Source organism: Dipodomys merriami, unplaced genomic scaffold (assembly GCF_024711535.1).
Source record: "Dipodomys merriami isolate MVZ:Mamm:240054 unplaced genomic scaffold, mDipMer1.0.p SCAF_20, whole genome shotgun sequence".
NCBI lineage: Eukaryota > Metazoa > Chordata > Mammalia > Rodentia > Heteromyidae > Dipodomys > Dipodomys merriami.
Window position 1 is genome coordinate 22074449 of NW_027203382.1, and position 17428 is coordinate 22091876.

At 37.1% G+C, this 17428-nt stretch overlaps 1 protein-coding gene across 1 annotated transcript in view; it reads left to right on the top strand.

Moving 5' to 3' along the window:
• Homer1 (homer scaffold protein 1) overlaps positions 1 to 16875 on the top strand; it is a 101256-nt gene extending 84381 nt beyond the window's left edge. The window contains exons 8-9 of the mRNA XM_070031203.1: positions 2882 to 2962; positions 13479 to 16875. Of these exons, the coding sequence (XP_069887304.1) occupies positions 2882 to 2962; positions 13479 to 13667 (270 nt within the window). The 3' untranslated portion in view covers positions 13668 to 16875. The remainder of the gene's footprint in view (positions 1 to 2881; positions 2963 to 13478) is intronic.
• The last annotated feature ends 553 nt before the right edge of the window (positions 16876 to 17428 follow it).

The following is a 17428-nucleotide window of genomic DNA, read 5'->3' on the forward strand; positions in this document are numbered from 1 at the left end:
TCTCTGAGTTGAAGCAGTCATAAAAAGTCAATACTGTTTTTTTCTAAGTAGTGCTGTTATCAAAGCCATCAAGTTGAATTTGTTGCTTAGGATCATTCTGATCCAGGCCCAGGTGTGATAGTGCAATACTATATTGATTTCAAGGCAAACCTGGGCTCCATGACATGACCTTGTCCAAAACAAAACAAAACAAAAAGTAAGCAAGATGGCATATTAGGAGCATTTACCATTTGACTCCATGAATGAGAAAAGTCAGATAACTCAGGAGAGACTATCTTTTGAAGAATGAAAATAAGAAGAACAGCTTTTGGAAACCTGAAAGAGGAATACAATCAGAAGAAAAGTAAGGAGAAACCAATCAGCAGAGAAAAGCAGCAAATAGTTCCAAACTCTAACGAGGCTCCCCTCGGGTGAGGAAAGGGAACCTGAAAGTGGAAGTACAAAGTAGCCAAAGGACCCTGGTGACAGGCTTGTAATTCTAGTTGCAAAATAACAACTTACCACTGTCCAAGCTTCCTATCCATTGCAGGAATTTAGTGAGGCAGAGACTGCTTCAGTGTGTAGCACTTTATATAAATGAAGCTCAGGATGGCGGATCTGTGCAGCAGTCACAAAGCAGAGCTAGAGCTCCCTGTCCATCCTCATTTACCATTGAATTCTATGAAGGGAGGACTCTATATAAGCCTAAAAGGTCTTAAAGTCCAGCTTCCCACTTTGAAGAACAGACTCAACCTTTGTTTTTTGTTGTTTTTTTTATTGTGTTTTGTTTTTCTTCCTCCAACCCCCAAAGGCCTCCTCAACTGCACTAAGGAAAAGGACTAACCAAGTACTTAGCAAATCAGTGGGGATTTTTATTTTTTTGAGACAATGAACTATATATATGTATGTGAGACAACCCAGTGTAATATACAACTGTATGATCTACTTAGTGAATTTAGAAGGTGAGGGTAGGCTTTTCACAGCATAAACCTTGGGCTGAGTAGTAACTGAAGCATTTTGAACCCCCATTTGTTGGAAGCAGCACAGCCAAAATCAAATCAAAAGAGACTTACCCCACCTCAATATTGAGGCTGCATGATCTCAGAAGCAGATATGTCGCCAGAGCTAGAAGTTCCCTGCTTTCTGGAAGAACCATCATACTGAGAAGTACCACCATGAACCTCCCCAAGCAACACCCCCAGCAGTATTAGGAGTCACAGAGCTGGGAAGCACCTCTTGCTTGTACATATTACAGAAAGAATTCCACCTGCATGCTAGGGATTGGCCATCACAACCCTGCTTTCCCTGAAGCTATAGCACCCAGAGCCAACCATCATGCCCACACTACACCTATAGGGGAACTGCTACAGGCTCCCAACCAAAGGGAATCGGCACCAAACATACAAAAGGAACTGCAGAAGGATCTCTAAGGGCCAAAATTTGGAAGAAAACAGCAGACACTCATGCAAGGCTGTAAAGAAGAATGAATGTTACTTGTAGGAAAATGGATGGAACTGAAGTTATCATGTGAAGTCAAATAGGCCAATTTCAGGAAGATAAATATTGCATATATTCTCTTATATGTGGAATCAATACCTAAAATATATGTGTGTGTTTGTATGTGTGTGCATGTCTCTGTACATTTATATTATGTTATTTATCTGTAACATGAATGTAATTGTGGGACTGGAAAGGGAGAGGAAGAAAAGGAAAATGGGAATTAAGTAATATCAAAGTAGCCAGGCACTGGTGGCTCATGCATGTAATTCTAGCTACTTAGGAGGCTGAGATCTGAGGATCGTGGTTCAAAGCCAGCCGGGGCAGGAAAGGCTGTGAGACTCTTATCTCCAGTTAACCACTGGAAATCTGGAAGTGGTGCTATGGCTCAAGTGGTAGAGTGCTAGCCTTGAGCTGAAGATCTAAGGGACAGCTCTCAGGCCCAGAGTTCAAACCCCATGTCTAACAAAAAAAAGTAATATCAAATTACATTGAGTCTATATATGAAGATGACATAATGAAACCTACTAAAAACTGTTTAAAAATAAGAGGCGGGGTAAGAGGATAGGGATAAGAAAGAGCATCAATATGATCAAAATACAATAGATAGACATGAAATGGCACCTTGAAACTTTTTTTTTTTGGTGGGTCGTGGGGCTTGAAATCTGGGCCTAGGTGCTATCCCTCAGCTCTTCAGCTCAAGGCTAACACTCTACCACAGCCACAACACCACTTCCAGTTTTCTGGTGGTTTATTGGAAATAAGAGTCTCACAGACTTACCTGCCCAGGCTGGCTTTGAACCATCATCCTCAGATCTTAGCTTCCTGAGTAGCTAGGATTACAGGCATGAGCCATTGGTGACCAGCTTAATAAATATTTTCTTTTCTTTCTTTCTTTCTTTTTTTTTTTGTTGGTTATGGAGCTTGAACTCTAGGCCTGAGCACTGTCCCCTCAGCTTTTCAGCTCAAGGCTAGCACTCTACCACTTGAGCCACAGCACCACTTCATTTTTTGTTTTTTGGAGGTTTTTGGCCAGTCCTGGGGCTTGAACTAAGGACCTGGGCACTGTCCCTGAGCTTCTTTGGCTCAAGACAAGGGCTCTACCAACTTGAGCCACAGCACCACTTCTAGCTTTTTCTGTATGTGGTACAGAGGAATTGAACCCAGGGCTTCACGCATGCTAGGCAAGCACTAAGCCACATTCCCAGCCCTTTGGAACCTTTTTATACAATGATATTTGCTATTTTTTAATCATTCTATTCTAGATAACATATCGGTAAAATGAAATCTAAATGCTTATAAAGCAAAGCTGAATAAATTAATGTTTTCTAAGATCTGGATTAATCATTGTTGGAGAAAATAAATTTAAATGTTATTATTAAAAGCATTGCTCTATCTTTTCTAGGAAATAGAAAGATTAAAACAAGAAATTGATAATGCCAGAGAACTACAAGAACAGAGGGACTCTTTGACTCAGAAACTACAGGTGAGTTACAGTGAAATTTTTCTTTATTTCAGAATAGGATGCCATTATTCTTTCACTGAGCGATGACATTTTTCTGAATCGTATGTAGCAGACTTCGGACATTTTTATTTTCCAGTGCTTCTGATTCATACCTAATCTTTGATTTTTTTTCAAAAATTACTTGGTAATTTCATCTAAGTAGCTTATAATTATTGGTCACCATCTATAAATTGTTATTAATTTATTTTGGAAATTTCTACCTTTATCATTAAAAGTATCATGAATTATGAAAATTTTTCTCTAATAGTTTTCATTCTGTTTAGGTACTCTGCTTTTGTAAGATCTATTGAGCTGGTATATAATTTACAACAGTGGTTTTAACCTAGTAAAATGCAAGATTTTTCTAATTCATTTTATTTTTCTTTGTATAAGCAACATGCTTCCTAATTTTCATTTATGTACATGCATCCTATCATCAATGAGAGTCAGACTTAGTGAAGAAAAATTTTTCAGAATTCATTACAAAATTCTCCTCTTGCCAACTCAGGCACTTTTTTCCTCTTATATCTCCTTGGTTAACCTGAGAGTGCTTCAAAGAAGATATAGAACCACTTTAGAATCGAAATAAATGTACTTACTGAGTAAAGGATTTTAATAGGACAAGTTAAGAGGAATGTGATAGATTCGTAGAATACCAGATGAGTGAACCAGTAAGAATGAACAAAAATGAATACAGGAAGCTAAAACGTGTTTTGTGAGGGAGACAGAGATGTAAAGAGCCAGAGAGAAAATTGTGGATGAATAGTCATTATAAATTCAATAAACGTGAATATGGAAGTAGATAACGTGACGGGGATAGATGGGGTTAAGAGAGAGAAAGGAAAACAACAGAAGGGGTGACATTAAACAAGATACATTGTACTTATAAACTGATATATTGAATTGAAACAGCTTTGTACAACTGCATAAAGATAACAAAAATTTAAGAATTTAAAAAGTCTGAAAAAAGAATGGACAACATGGGCTGGGAAGGTGGCTCAGTGGTAGAGTGTTTGCCTTGCATGCATGAGGCCCTGGGTTCGATTCCTCAGCACCACATAAACAGAAAAAGCCGGAAGTGGCGCTATGGCTCAAGGGGTAAAGTGCTAGCCTTGAGCTGAAGAGCTGAGGGACAGCGCCCAGGCCCAGAGTTTAGGCCCCATGACCGGCAAAAAAAAAAAAAAAAGAATGAACAACATTTATTAAGTACATGCTCTATACAGCTGCTGTGCTAAGCACATTACTTACATTATACATTTAATTCATACAACAATAAAACCCAAAAGAATTCCAGGCTCAGAGAAATTAATTTATTGAACTTATATTTAAATGGAAACAGCCAAAATCTAACACTTATGTCCTTTTCTACCAAACTGTTTCATTTGGCCTCTACTGACACTGGCTTTTCATAGTATAAGGAAATGAAATTTCTCATTTTAAGCTGGTCAGTTGTTGCTCACATCTATACTGCTAGCTACTCAGGAAACTGAGGTCTGAAGGATTGTGGTTCTGGGCCAGCCTAAGAAGAAAACTATGAAGTTCTATCTCCAAAATAAGGGACCAACAGCAACAGAACCAGAACTGAAGGTATGGCCCAAGTGGTAGAGCTCTAGTCTAAAAAGTGCAATTACATTTTAATTGTTTTTCAGCTTGGGGCATTTTACATCCAGGAGGCATTTAACAATGTGTGGAGATATTTTTCATTTTTATAACCAAACACCTACTAGGTAAACCCAGGAATGCTGCTGAACATCAGATTATCTGTCCCAGAATGTCTAGAGTAATGAAGTTGAAAAACCTTGAGGGAGAAACAGAATATAAAGCATGTAATATGAGCTGGAAGCAAATGATGTGGAAGAATTCAGCCTAGTTTTTTTCTTTCCAGTTTTGAGTGACTCCATTATATGTTACGACTTGGCTATTACTCAGATAAATTATTATTCACATACATACATTACCTCTAGTTCTCACACTATCAAGTAGGGTATCAAGGGCCGAGACCAGTTCAAAGATATTAAGCTTAATCAAGGCCCTTGGCTACCTTGTTCAAAGATGTTAACAAGTTACATCAAAGTACTTGTTTGATTCTAAAGCTTCTGTCCTTTCTGTATCTACCACATGTTTTTAGCAACAAATACTTAAGCCATCCCTAATTACACTTAAAACATTTTTGTCAGTGTAAATTTTTCTCATTTATAGTGTCCATAGCTTGTGAAGAAAAATCTACAAATCTAAAATGGTTTATTCCTTAATTCTTTTCCCCTTTATTCTAAAAGGCTCTTTTCCTTTTATCCTTTTCTCAAAAGGCTGTTGCCATCTCTAGACTGCCTCTTCAAGTTTCAAATATAATTTTTTTTAGTGCTGTCCTAGAGCTTGAACCCAGAGGTAGGTGCTATCCGTGTTTGTTTGTTTTTTTTCCTCAAAGCTAGCACTTGACCACTTAAGCCATGGGTCTATTTCTGGCTTTTGATGGAGGGTAGTTTATTAGAGAATCTCATAGACTTTTCCTGCCCAGGCTGGCTTTGAACCACAAGCCTTAGACTCAGCCTCTGAGTTGCTAGAATTACAGATATAAGCTAGGCTTACAGGTTGAGTCCCCCCACCCCCACACCTTTTTTAAGTTATCCATTGTGTTCTACCATGACAACAACAATTACTGCTGCTGCTACTGCTACTGCTACTGCTACTGCTACTGCTGCTGCTGCTGCTGCTGCTGCTACTACTACTACTACTACTACTACTTTTTTAGTGTCTTGGAACTGTCAGTGGTCTTTCTCCTTTGTAGGGTTATTGTGGTTCGGTTTCTGATCGTCCATCTTCTCTTCACTATTTTATGCATTGTCCCCATGACCTCCCTCAATAAAAGATAAGAGAGCTTGAGAAGTACTCTGCATAAATTAGTATTTACACTTTCTTTTTCTTCTTTCTTTCTTCCTTTCTTCATTCCTTTCCTGTCTTCCCTTTCTTTTTTTCTTACCTTTCCTTCTTCCTTCCTTCCTTCCTTCTTTCCTTCCTTCCTTCCTCCCTTCTTTCCTTCCTTTCTTCTTTCCTTCTTTCCTTCTTCCTTCCTTCCTTCCTTCCTTCCTTCCTTCCTTCCTTCCTTCCTTCCTTCCTTCCTCCCTTCTTTCCTTCCTTCCTTCTTTCCTTTCTTTCTTTCTTCCTTCCTTCCTTCCTCCCTTCTTTCCTTCCTTCCTTCCTTCCTTCCTTCCTTCCTTCCTTCCTTCCTTCCTTCCTTCCTTCCTTCCTTCCTTCCTTCCTTCCTTCCTTCCTTCCTTCCTTCTTCTTCCTCCCTTCCTTCCTTCCCTACTCTTCCTATCCTTTTATTTTCCTTTCTTTCTCTCTCTCATTCTTTTCTCTCTTATTCTTTCTCCCCCCACCCTCTCTTTCTTTGCCAATACTAGATCTTGAACTAAGGGCCTCACACTTGCTCAGTTCGCTTGCTTACTAGCACTCTGCCACTTGTGCTATACCTCAGACCCAGTATTTTGCTGGTTAATTGGAGATGGAATCTCACAGACTTTTATACCGAGGCTGGCTTCCATGGGTGATCCTCCACTTCTCAGTCTCTTGAGTGAGCCTACATCTTGATCAAACTTATATATTTTAATGACAGGCAACTTGAGCTTTATTCAGTTTCTTTCTTGTAGCTGCATTAAAGTCATGAGACTTGAATGCTTTTATTCCTTTTACCTGTTGATATAGTTTGAAGAGGATGATTAGTAGAAGTCAGTGTACACCGTCACCTTGTTGTATAGAAAATTTCTTGCTTTACTGTTTTTGTAACAGTTATTGCTCATTTTTGTGATAATTATTTCTGTCATTTTTACTGATTTTGAGGTGTCTTTCAAGTAAAATACAAGTATATAAAGGTGAGAGAACAAAAAATACATTTTTAACTTAAAGCAATAAGTTAAGCAGTGAATGTGACATGAACAAGGGAAATCTTTATAAGTGTACTGAAATTCAAAGAACAAATTCTCAAAATATATTCTGGCAGTTTCTTTTCTCCGGGTATTCTTTGTTTTCCCTGTCCTTCAGATTGTAGAGCATATCCTTTATATCCCTGTTTTTCAGACTGTAGACAGATGTCACTCTGTTATACACAAATGGGAATTTAGACATCGCAAAATGAAGGCAATAATTCTGTAATAGAGTGATTTCAGTGAGATGAGAGACACAGGTAGAAAAGACTTTGTGTTGCTCTTTAGTGGAACACAATTCGGGATTCTCATCACAATGTGAAAGAGACAATGACAGAGTTCAGTAACAGAGATAACTGAATAGGAAAGTTTTAACAAAGAAGAGAAATCATCAAAAAAAAAGTGATCTATCTGATTTGATTTATGAAAGCACAGACTCAATAAACAACTAGTAAATGTCCAAACATTCATACAAACAGCCGTATAGGAGGTTCCAATAAGAGGATATAGATACTGAAACATTTGGATGTAAAAAAGCAGGAGTGAGCTGATGGCCACATAGCAACTGTAGGCCAGGGGAGCCAGCAGGAAGCACTCAGCTATACTAAATGTTACTATACAACAGAGTTGGGCTTCACAACTAGCCACAGGGCTCCATGTCCAATGAATCCTATAATCATTGTAGCATTGTAGGCATGACTGATGTACATAATCCAATGTCCTCAAAAGCCAGATGGCTGGCGCCGGGCGCTGGTGGCTCACGCCTGTAATCCTAGCTACTCAGGAGGCTGAGATCTGAGGATCGCGGTTCAAAGCCAGCCCGGGCAGGAGGGACCGTGAGACTCCTATCTCCCTCCAATAAACCACCAGAAAACCGGAAATGGCCCTGTAGCTCAAGTGGTAGAGCGCTCGCTTTGAGCTGAAGAGCTGAGGGACAGCACCCAGGCCCAGAGTTCAAGCCCCACGACCGACCAAAAAAAAAAAAAAAAGCCAGATGGCTAATGGCTAAAGAACATGTATATAGGGGTGTATAGCTTGAAATAGTTTCTTTTCTTTTTTTTTTTTTTTTTTGGTCAGTCATGGGGCTTGAACTCTGGGCCTGGATGCTGTCCCTGAGTTCTGCAGCTCAAGATGAGGACTCTATCACTTGAGCCACAGCCATTTCGTGTTTTCTGGTGGTTTATTGGAGATAAGAGTTTCATAGATTTTCCCCAGGCTGACTTTGAACTGTGATCCTCAGATCTCAGCCTCCTGAGTAGCTAGAATTACAGGCTCGTAAGCCATCTGTGCTGGGCTAGAATGGTTTCTTAAAATGATCATGCTGATGTTTCTACTAAAGTGGCAACTCCAAATCTTGTGTGAACTAGTCCTAGGAGGGAGGGAGGGAGGGAGGGAAGAAAGGAAGAATGGAAGGGAGGAAGGGAAGGGAAGGGAAGAAGGAAAGAAAGAAAAAGAAAGAAAGAAAACCCATTAAATGAGGAAGGTGGGGAGAATGCAGCCCAATTATTCAATGAATATCCTATAAAATTAAGAAAATTGCAGGATTTTGTGGAGGTGGGAGGGAAGGGATGGTAGGGGAAAAACAAAGGAGGAGGCAACAATCCTTGATAAGAAATGTACTATCATTACCTTGCTCATGTGATTGTAACCCCTCTGTACTTTATTTTCACAATTTAAAAAAACTTATTAAAAAAAAAAGAAAATTGCAGGATTAGAGGCATGGCTCAGGTTGTAGAAAGAAAATTGAAGGGAGGGATTGGGTTGAGAGAGAAGGGAGAGAATAATGAAATGGGTGTCATCGATTAAGATGCATTGTATTTATAAACTGGTTTGTTGAACAGTGATTCCTTTGTACAAATACTTAAAGATAATAACATAATTTAAGAAATTAAAATAATATTAAAAATGAAATTTATTAAAGACACAGTTCCTGCAAATAATAAAAGTTGGCTTATTATATTTATTCTTAATTCCAGTGGATGATTGGACATGATACCTAATATTAGTCTTTTCCACAAATGAATTATATTCATATTTTCAAAGTAATATTTTGTGTAAATGTTTCACTCTTCAGTTCTTTTCAGAGAAAACTGAAGATATATTATGAAACCTCTTTTTTTGGGGGGGGAGGGTCCGGTCGTGGGGCCTGAACTCTGGGCCTGGGCACTGTCCCTCAGCTCTTCAGCTCAAGGCTAGCACTGTACCACTTGAGCCACAGCACCACTTCCGGCTTTTTTCTTTTTGCTTATGTGGTGCTGAGGAATCAAACCCAGGGCCTCAGGCATGTAAGGCAAGCGCTCTACCACTGAGCCTACTTCCCAGCCCATATTATGAAACCTCTTAATAATACCTTCTCAGCTGTGGGATTAGCACATTTTGCTCAACATACTTCCTTGATTCTCAGTTTCTGAGATGTCAGTCCATTGTTGCTGTCAGAGAGTAATTCAGTGATGGTGGTCAGGAAGCATACTGTATTAAAACAAGAGCTATCTTTATCTGGGCACTGATGGATCACTCCTGTAACCCTAGTGACTCAGGAGGCTGAGAAAAGAGGATTGCAGTTCAAAGCCAGCCCAGGCAAAAAAGTCTATAAGACTCTTATCTCCAATTAAACACTAGAAAATGGAAGGAGAAGCTCTGACTCAAGTAGCCTTGAGCAAAAAGAGTCAGGGACAGTGCCCAGGCCCTGAGCTCAAGGCCCAAAACCAAACAAAACTAAAACAAAACAAAAGGAAAAAAACCTCTTTATTTATTTACTACTTTATCCTCAATACCTAATAATAGAAGATATAGAAGATATTTAGTCACCAGTTGTTTAATAGTTGTTCTTCAAAATGTACATTGTGTGCATCTTCTACCCATTTTTCTGGTCAAAAATTAGTTTTTATACTTGTCTTTATGTTTATGTTCTATTATATAGGATGGTACAGACGAGTAAGGTATTAATAAAGATAAGTTTTGGCTTTATATAGATTAAATGATGTAGGATTAGAACTTAGTGAAAAACTGATTTGGATTTATTGGTGATGGTCATAATATAAATTGTTGTTGTTGGTGGTGGTCATGGGGTTTGAACTCTGGCTTGGTCACTACCATTTGAGCCACAGTGCCACTTCCAGGGAGTTTTTTTTTTTTTTTTTTTGAGTGGTTAATTGGAGATAAAAGTCTCACAGGGACTTTCCTGCCCAGGCTGGCTTTGAACCGCAATCCTCAGATCTCAGCCTCCTGAGTAGCTAGGATTACAGGTGTCAGTCACCAGCACCTGGTATAGTATAAATTTTTAAAGCTTTAGTGTTTTAATCTCCAAAGCTAACTAATACAGAATTGACCTGCCCAGCTGAATTTTAGACACTTAGTTTTTGCCCTTTAAAGTACTTAAAATGGAGTTGAAAGTTGTACCTGAAATATTCTTTGAGTCAGAATCATGCTTGTGGTATATGTCTTACATCAGTAAAGGAAAAGAGGGAATTAATAAACGCACATATTAAGTAGAAGACTAAATGTGGGAGAGAGCAAAAATCATAGAGGAGAAGTTTGACATTGCTGGCCCTTGCTTTAATTATGTCTGGTTGTCCCTTGTTCACTAGGTTATCTATTCTTCCCTAAGAACATATTCTCAAGCTGGGCACTGGTGGCTTATACCTATTATCCTAGCTGCTCAGGAAGCTGAGATCTGAGGATTGTGGTTTAAAACCAGTCTGGTTAAGAAAGTCTGTGAGCCGGGCGCTGGTGGCTCATGCCTGTAATCCTAGCTACTCAGGAGGCTGAGATCTGAGGATCGCGGTTCAAAGCCAGCCCGGGCAGGAGAGACCGTGAGACTCTTATCTCCAATAAACCACCAGAGAACCGGAAGTGGCGCTGTAGCTCAAGTGGTTGAGCGCTCGCCTTGAGCTGAAGAGCTAAGGGACAGCGCTCAGGCCCAGAGTTCAAGGCCCATGACCGACCAAAAAAAAAAAAAAAAAGGAAGTCTGTGAGACTGATGATCATCTACCAATAAGCCAAAAGTAAATCTGTGGCTCAAATAGTAGAGCACTAGCATTGTGCAAAAAAACTTAGGGATAGCAACCAGGCCCAAAGTGCAAGCCCCACACAAAAAACACAAAAAAGAAAAGAAAATATTCGTTCTGCCTAAACGTAGACTAGAATCATAAGAATTATATTAGATCCATTTTGTTATCTAGCAAGTAAAACTCCTTTAAACAGAGAAATGGCTTAGAGTTGGCGATCTATTCTAGAGGTATAAGAAAATTTAGTAACTGAAAGTATTTTGTTTTGGTTGGTTCCATTGAAAATGTTGGCTGTTTCATTGATTGGCAAAGAGAACAAGGGACCTTTCATTTTATGGAAGGCTTTAGAGGGCAAACTGGGTGGTGGCTGGTGATGTGGGTGTTTGCTTATGAATGACATTCAGTCTATTTTTAAAGTTGGAAACATTCTATCTCTTAAGCTTATTGTATAAACCAGCATAAAAGCATGCTGTGCAATCATGAGTGGAATTTTCACATGTGATTATAATAACCATTTCTTCATAGTTTATACCCTCTGTGGATTTGGCCTTTGAATTTGTACTTTATTAACTTCAGATTGTGTTCTTTTTTTCTTATCTGCACCTTGCAGACTTTCAAAGAATGAAAAATAGAAACATATAGCTAATATATGTCAACAGTAAATACTTTGAGATGAAATTGTATCCTTAAACTCTTCATTTATAAATCATTATGTTTTATTTCCTTCTTAAATATTGCAAGACTCTTACAACTCATCTGTGGCATACTTACTTGACTTGTACATAATTATCTGTCAAACGTGATTAAAGCCAATCTTAGTGGCTCATTCCCAGTAATTCCAGCTACTTGGAAAACCAAAAAAGGCCACAGTCATGGTCTAAGGTCTACATGTGCTACAAGCATGAAGCCTTATCTAAAAAGTAACTAAAACTTAAGACGGATTTTGGCTTGCATGGAGAGTATATGACCAGCAAGTGTGTGACCCTGATTTCAAACTCTCGTGCCACAAAAATCTGATTATTGGCTGGGCGCAGGTGGCTCGCGCCTGTAATCCTAGCTACTCAGGAAGCTGAGATCTGAGAATTGTGATTTAAAGCCAGCCCAGGCAGGAAAGTCCATGAAACTCTTAATTCTAATAAGCCACCAGAAAACTGGAAGTGGTGCAGTAGCTCAAGTCATAGAGTGCTAGCCTTGAGCTGAAGAGCTGAGGGACAGCACTCAGGCCCAGAGTTCAAGCCCCACGACCCACAAAAAAAAATTTTTTTTTAATGTGGTTATTGTCAGAATTCTAAATCTACTACTGTTTTCTTAAATGTATGTGAGTCTATTTTCTAATTATTTTTCTCAATTTAATTTTTGAATGTAGTGTGAAAAAAATAAATTTAGGGACAAAGTGCTCATAATCCCAACAGCAGAACTATTTCCTATTTTCTCTTTGTGCACTGATTCCCAGTGCTTGTCCTCATAGTAACAGGTGTTTGCCCAGTTGTAGTGAGCTGCTTCCTAATCTGTTCTTTTCACTCAATGTTTAACAGATTGTCTCTGAAAAATACAATTAAGATTTTTTTCCACTGTTCTTTAAAAACTATGAAGGTCATTTAGAAATTTGCAGTTAGATGATATATTTGAAGTATCCTATTTTCTGTGGCTAACTCATGTTGTGTAACTAACATGTTTTCCATTGTCTCATTCATATTTGAATATGATTTGTGTCATACTGTCTCATATATGTGTTTTCTAATTCATAACTTTCAGTCCATTGCTTATCTGAATCTTATTTAAAGCCTAATAGTTGATTTTTACCATTTTTTTATTTGAATTTTAATTGAAATTAAAGCATATTAGCTTTCCTGGCATTTTTTTTATATTTTTCATGTTTAGAAACACTGTTAAGTGCTACAATAATTTCTAATAATTTTCAGGTATGTCAGTTTATTCTGTATGAAAATTGTAAAACAATTTTTGTTATAAACTCTTGTTTCCCTTCTGTCATGTTTTTCTCTTCTCGGTTTCCAGACTAGTGGAATTGACAGCTTTATATTTCTAATATGTACAGTTAGTATGTATCTTCACTATATTTTTTAGCAGGTGAACTATATTCTTATAGTTCATTCCTTTGATATTTGAGACCAGAACAATTAATGTATTCAACCCTTCAGCCCTATTTTTGAGAGTTACTTTCTACTCTAGCTCTCCAGAGTTACCTGATTTCACTTGGGATTGTTTGTAGTTACATGTTTCCTACAGTAGCTAGGCAACAACAAAAATTATATGCAAATATTCTTCAAAGTAGGTATTTAAGCCTATCTCGTATGTGAAGCACCTAGAGTGCTGCCTGGCACAAAGTAAGAAATCAACGCTGACAGTTTGTTGGGGGGATAGATGGATTCATAAACCATATGACTTTCTAAGATGACCTAATCTGATATTTCTTTCAGTCATGTTAAACTGAGCTCCAGAAGCTTATCCTGATCATCAGACTTACTACATGATACTGGTAATAGCAGAAAGTTATATTGTTCTATAAATAATGAATTGACATTTATGTATATTATACTTTTGTTTCTAAAGGAAGTAGAAATTCGGAACAAAGACCTGGAAGGACAACTCTCTGACTTAGAGCAACGTCTGGAGAAGAGTCAAAATGAACAAGAAGCTTTTCGCAATAATCTGAAGACACTCTTAGAGATTCTGGATGGAAAAATATTTGAACTAACAGAATTACGAGATAACCTGGCCAAGCTACTAGAATGCAGCTAAGGAAAGTTAAATTTCAGTGCCAATTGATTAAAAGATACACTGTCTCTTTTCATAGGACTGTATGGGCTCTGCATCAAGATTGCACAAAATTTTTTGATTATCACTCCTCCAGGAGGAGAATCTTTTGAAAATTGGAATTGTATATTTCAGTGTAAATTTTAGAATTCAGCTTATAGGTAGTTGGGGAAAAAAAGGATGAAAAACTTGAACTACAAATTACCTCCATGTATATTATTGGCCATAGTTAACTAGAATGATATAAATAGACACTTAATGCAATCTTTTTTTTCTGATATTAGCCAATGGGAGAATTAACAATGTCTGGGTCACATCCTCTTTTTTGTGTTCAACACAGTGAAGATTATCGGCTCTTAAAATTAATTTATTTATGATATCTAGAGCTGTGTTTTGTGCAAAAACTGAGTAATGACAGCCCTGTCTTTTGTTGTAATCTAAATAATTTCTCAGGATATTTTTGCACTGCTGAGAAGCAGTGCCATTACCAATTAATTCTTGCCAGGAGTGAGAGAACGCTGCATCTTTAATTTAAAAAAAAAACAAAAACACTATAACTGGGTGTATAGACTTCTTCCCTTTTTTGTACTGGAAGATTTTTCACTCTGGTGACTACTCTGGTACATTCTGGTGTTCTCTAAAGCTTGTCTGTTGTGTAGTTTACTTTTCCATATTGATTCCATGTATTTATGAGAGGATATTGTCTCCCATTTTATTACATATTTTAAAGCCAACTAACAAAGGCAGCTGAGTCCCTCAGAAATTTTCTTTTTAAATTTCTAATAAATTTGACAACACAGAACTGAAATACAGCAGCCCGTCACTGACGGTCTGGTCTAGCGATGTTAAGTATCTTTACAGAAAAATATGCAGTTACATTTATTTATATATTTTGCAAGAAACCTTTTCTGAATGATCAATACATTTCAATTTATGAATATTAATGGTTGTTGGGGAACTGTTTATTATAGATAATTTTAAGGTGTATAGCAATTTTCAAGGGGATCCATTTACATCAGAGGACTATATCTAAATTGTGATCGTGGCATATGAGATGGAGTTAAGTACTCTATCTGGTCTTTACATCAACCACATCTTTATTCAAACTTCACAAGGCAATATTCTGAACTGTTAACTAGGCATTTCAAAACAGGAATTACATTCAACAAGCTCTTCTCAGTGAGCAGGTTTTAATGTTGTTTTGATGTAATTTTAAAAGACTTTTAGCAAATATGCATTTCTTTATATATTTCTTTTATGAAGCTATTTTAAAAGTAAGCCAAGTGCTATCTGGTCTGCTATGGAGTAGGAATTGCATCAGAGTACATATATTCTTGCTGTACAATGCCTGTGATGTTGAGGAAGGTTCTTTTTTAGTGTATGCCTGAATATCTGACTCATGGAGCTGATGAATGCACTGATTTTGTTTGTACCCCAAATGATTGAATTGTTAAGTACAAAATTAAGCTAATTAATCAATTTGTAACCATTTTTCACTCATAAACAGCTATTTAACACTAGATAATTTTGTTTTATATTTATGTGTATGTACATAAATACATACATATTAATTTATATTAGAGTGGAAAATAAACGGTTTGTTTCTAAAGTTAGTTTCTGCAAGTGAGTTTGCAAGTGTCTCTGACACTCCTCATGTATTATATGTGCTGTAACATCATGTAAGTTGCCTCCATCTACTTTAGGATATTTCCTAACCTATTTATTAGAGGGAGAATAGTTTAGGTTCATATGCTCAGAGCTAAGATGTTTCTCTGATAAATCAGGTAATAAAATGTAACTGAGGATAGAATTTTGAAGTGGATATGGTTTTATCCATGAATTTCTGAACAAAACAGAATGACAAGTTTTAATTTAAATAAGGGGCTAAAAGTAGGGATCAGGGAATTAAGTTATGAAAGGTTAAACAATCTAAAAAACCAATATAGGCTGTTGAAATGGTAAGTGAATTATTTTAATGATGTAATAAAATATTTTTAAATTTTGGCATAGTGATCATTTAATGGGAAAATAACTCACCAAAATGTCTCCACAGGAATTGTATTGATAATGTGAGACGTGTAATTCAATATATACATATACCCATATGTATATACAGAAAATTATTTTTAATATTTTCCTACTGATATGAAACTTAAAATTGGAAATTTTGTGAGTGTCTTCCTTGTCCAATAGAGCATAATTGTTGATTTTTTTCTTTTTTTTTTTAGTGATTTAACAATTTCTTGAGGGCTGCACCTTTAAATTCCCAGATTGTCAATAGACATGTACAGCTAATGGGATAAGGTGGACACAAGTGCACATATAAATAAAACCTTATTAAGGCTGTTTTAAACACTTATTTATATTACAGTTAGGAGAGTATCTAGAAATCATAAGTCATATTTAGGTTGTGTACTGTAATTTTTTTCATTTCTGTATTATATAAATAACATTTGCATATTAAAATTTGATTTTTCCCAGAGACTAGTATTCTATAATGTATCTATATTTGAGATCAAACTGTGGTAATATATTTGTCAGAACATAATATTGGGGACTATAGCCTGAACACGTGGACTTAGAGTGACACACAGGAGAAAAGCAGTGACCAATCCCATTGTGTATAAGTTCCATGATAACTGAGTTCTTGTACAAAATTGAAAACTGGAAAAAAGACAAAAATACACTTTTTATTTTGAAATATAATTTGTTGTTCTCTGGAGAATGTACTTCATCTTTTTTTTTCTTCAGTCTTTTACCTATATTTTAAAGCATTTAAGTGATGACGGCATTTACTTAAATCTCACAGGTGCTACTGGATTTTACATTAGTGTGTCATGCTGTGAAATCCTAACTTTCACATAAAAGGTTTTATAAGTATTCCCTGCCTGGAAAATTAGTTTTTATACTTCTCCTACTGCCCTAATCCATTCTTCCCTCCCTTGCCTCACTCCCCCCCGCCCACCCCTGCAACAAGAAAGAGTTCACCGAGTTGCATCCTTCCTTGTCCCTATTGAAGACCTCCTGCACCATTATAGATTTTATGTTTGGCTGCCATGGAACTGTTGGGAAATACTTTAATCCTTGTACTTTTTTTAGGTGAAACTAAAAAGGACACTCAAAATTAAGCCAACACAATCATCTTTGAAAACTCATTTCTTTGCCCTGTTGAAATTAAACATATTCTTTACCATGTGTGCCTCCGTCGTCCATGTTTTCCTTTAACTCTGGAGCATGCACTCCAGCTGCTTTCTTCTGTGGTCCTACCTTTCTGCTGTGCTGGCATTGGAGAAAGACTAAGGGAAAGCTTGTGGGGTTAAAATTGTAGTTTCACCCCTTTATTTGGTTGGTATGAAATGATTTATCATTCTGAAATTTAATATTTAGAAACATGAAGCAGTTTTCATTCAGCTTTTGTCTTTTGCATGTGTAGCATTGTTCCCTCTTCATTCATGAGGTAAATTAGTTTCGATGAAATCTTTTCTGTGTATAATGCTGGGGCGGGGGCGGGGGGTGTGTCAAACCCAGGTCCTTGAATATCATGAGCAAGTACACTGCCAATGAGCTGCACCCCTATAAAATCTTAAAGAAGAAAACTTGCAGGTAAGAAATAGCTGAGACTGATGCATTTTTAAATAATTCTCAATGCTTTCACTTCAGCAGGAATAAGTTATTTGTTAAGATAATTCTTTCTAGTAATCATTAGAAAAGGATAATTTTGGAATGGAAATAGATATGTATTTCAT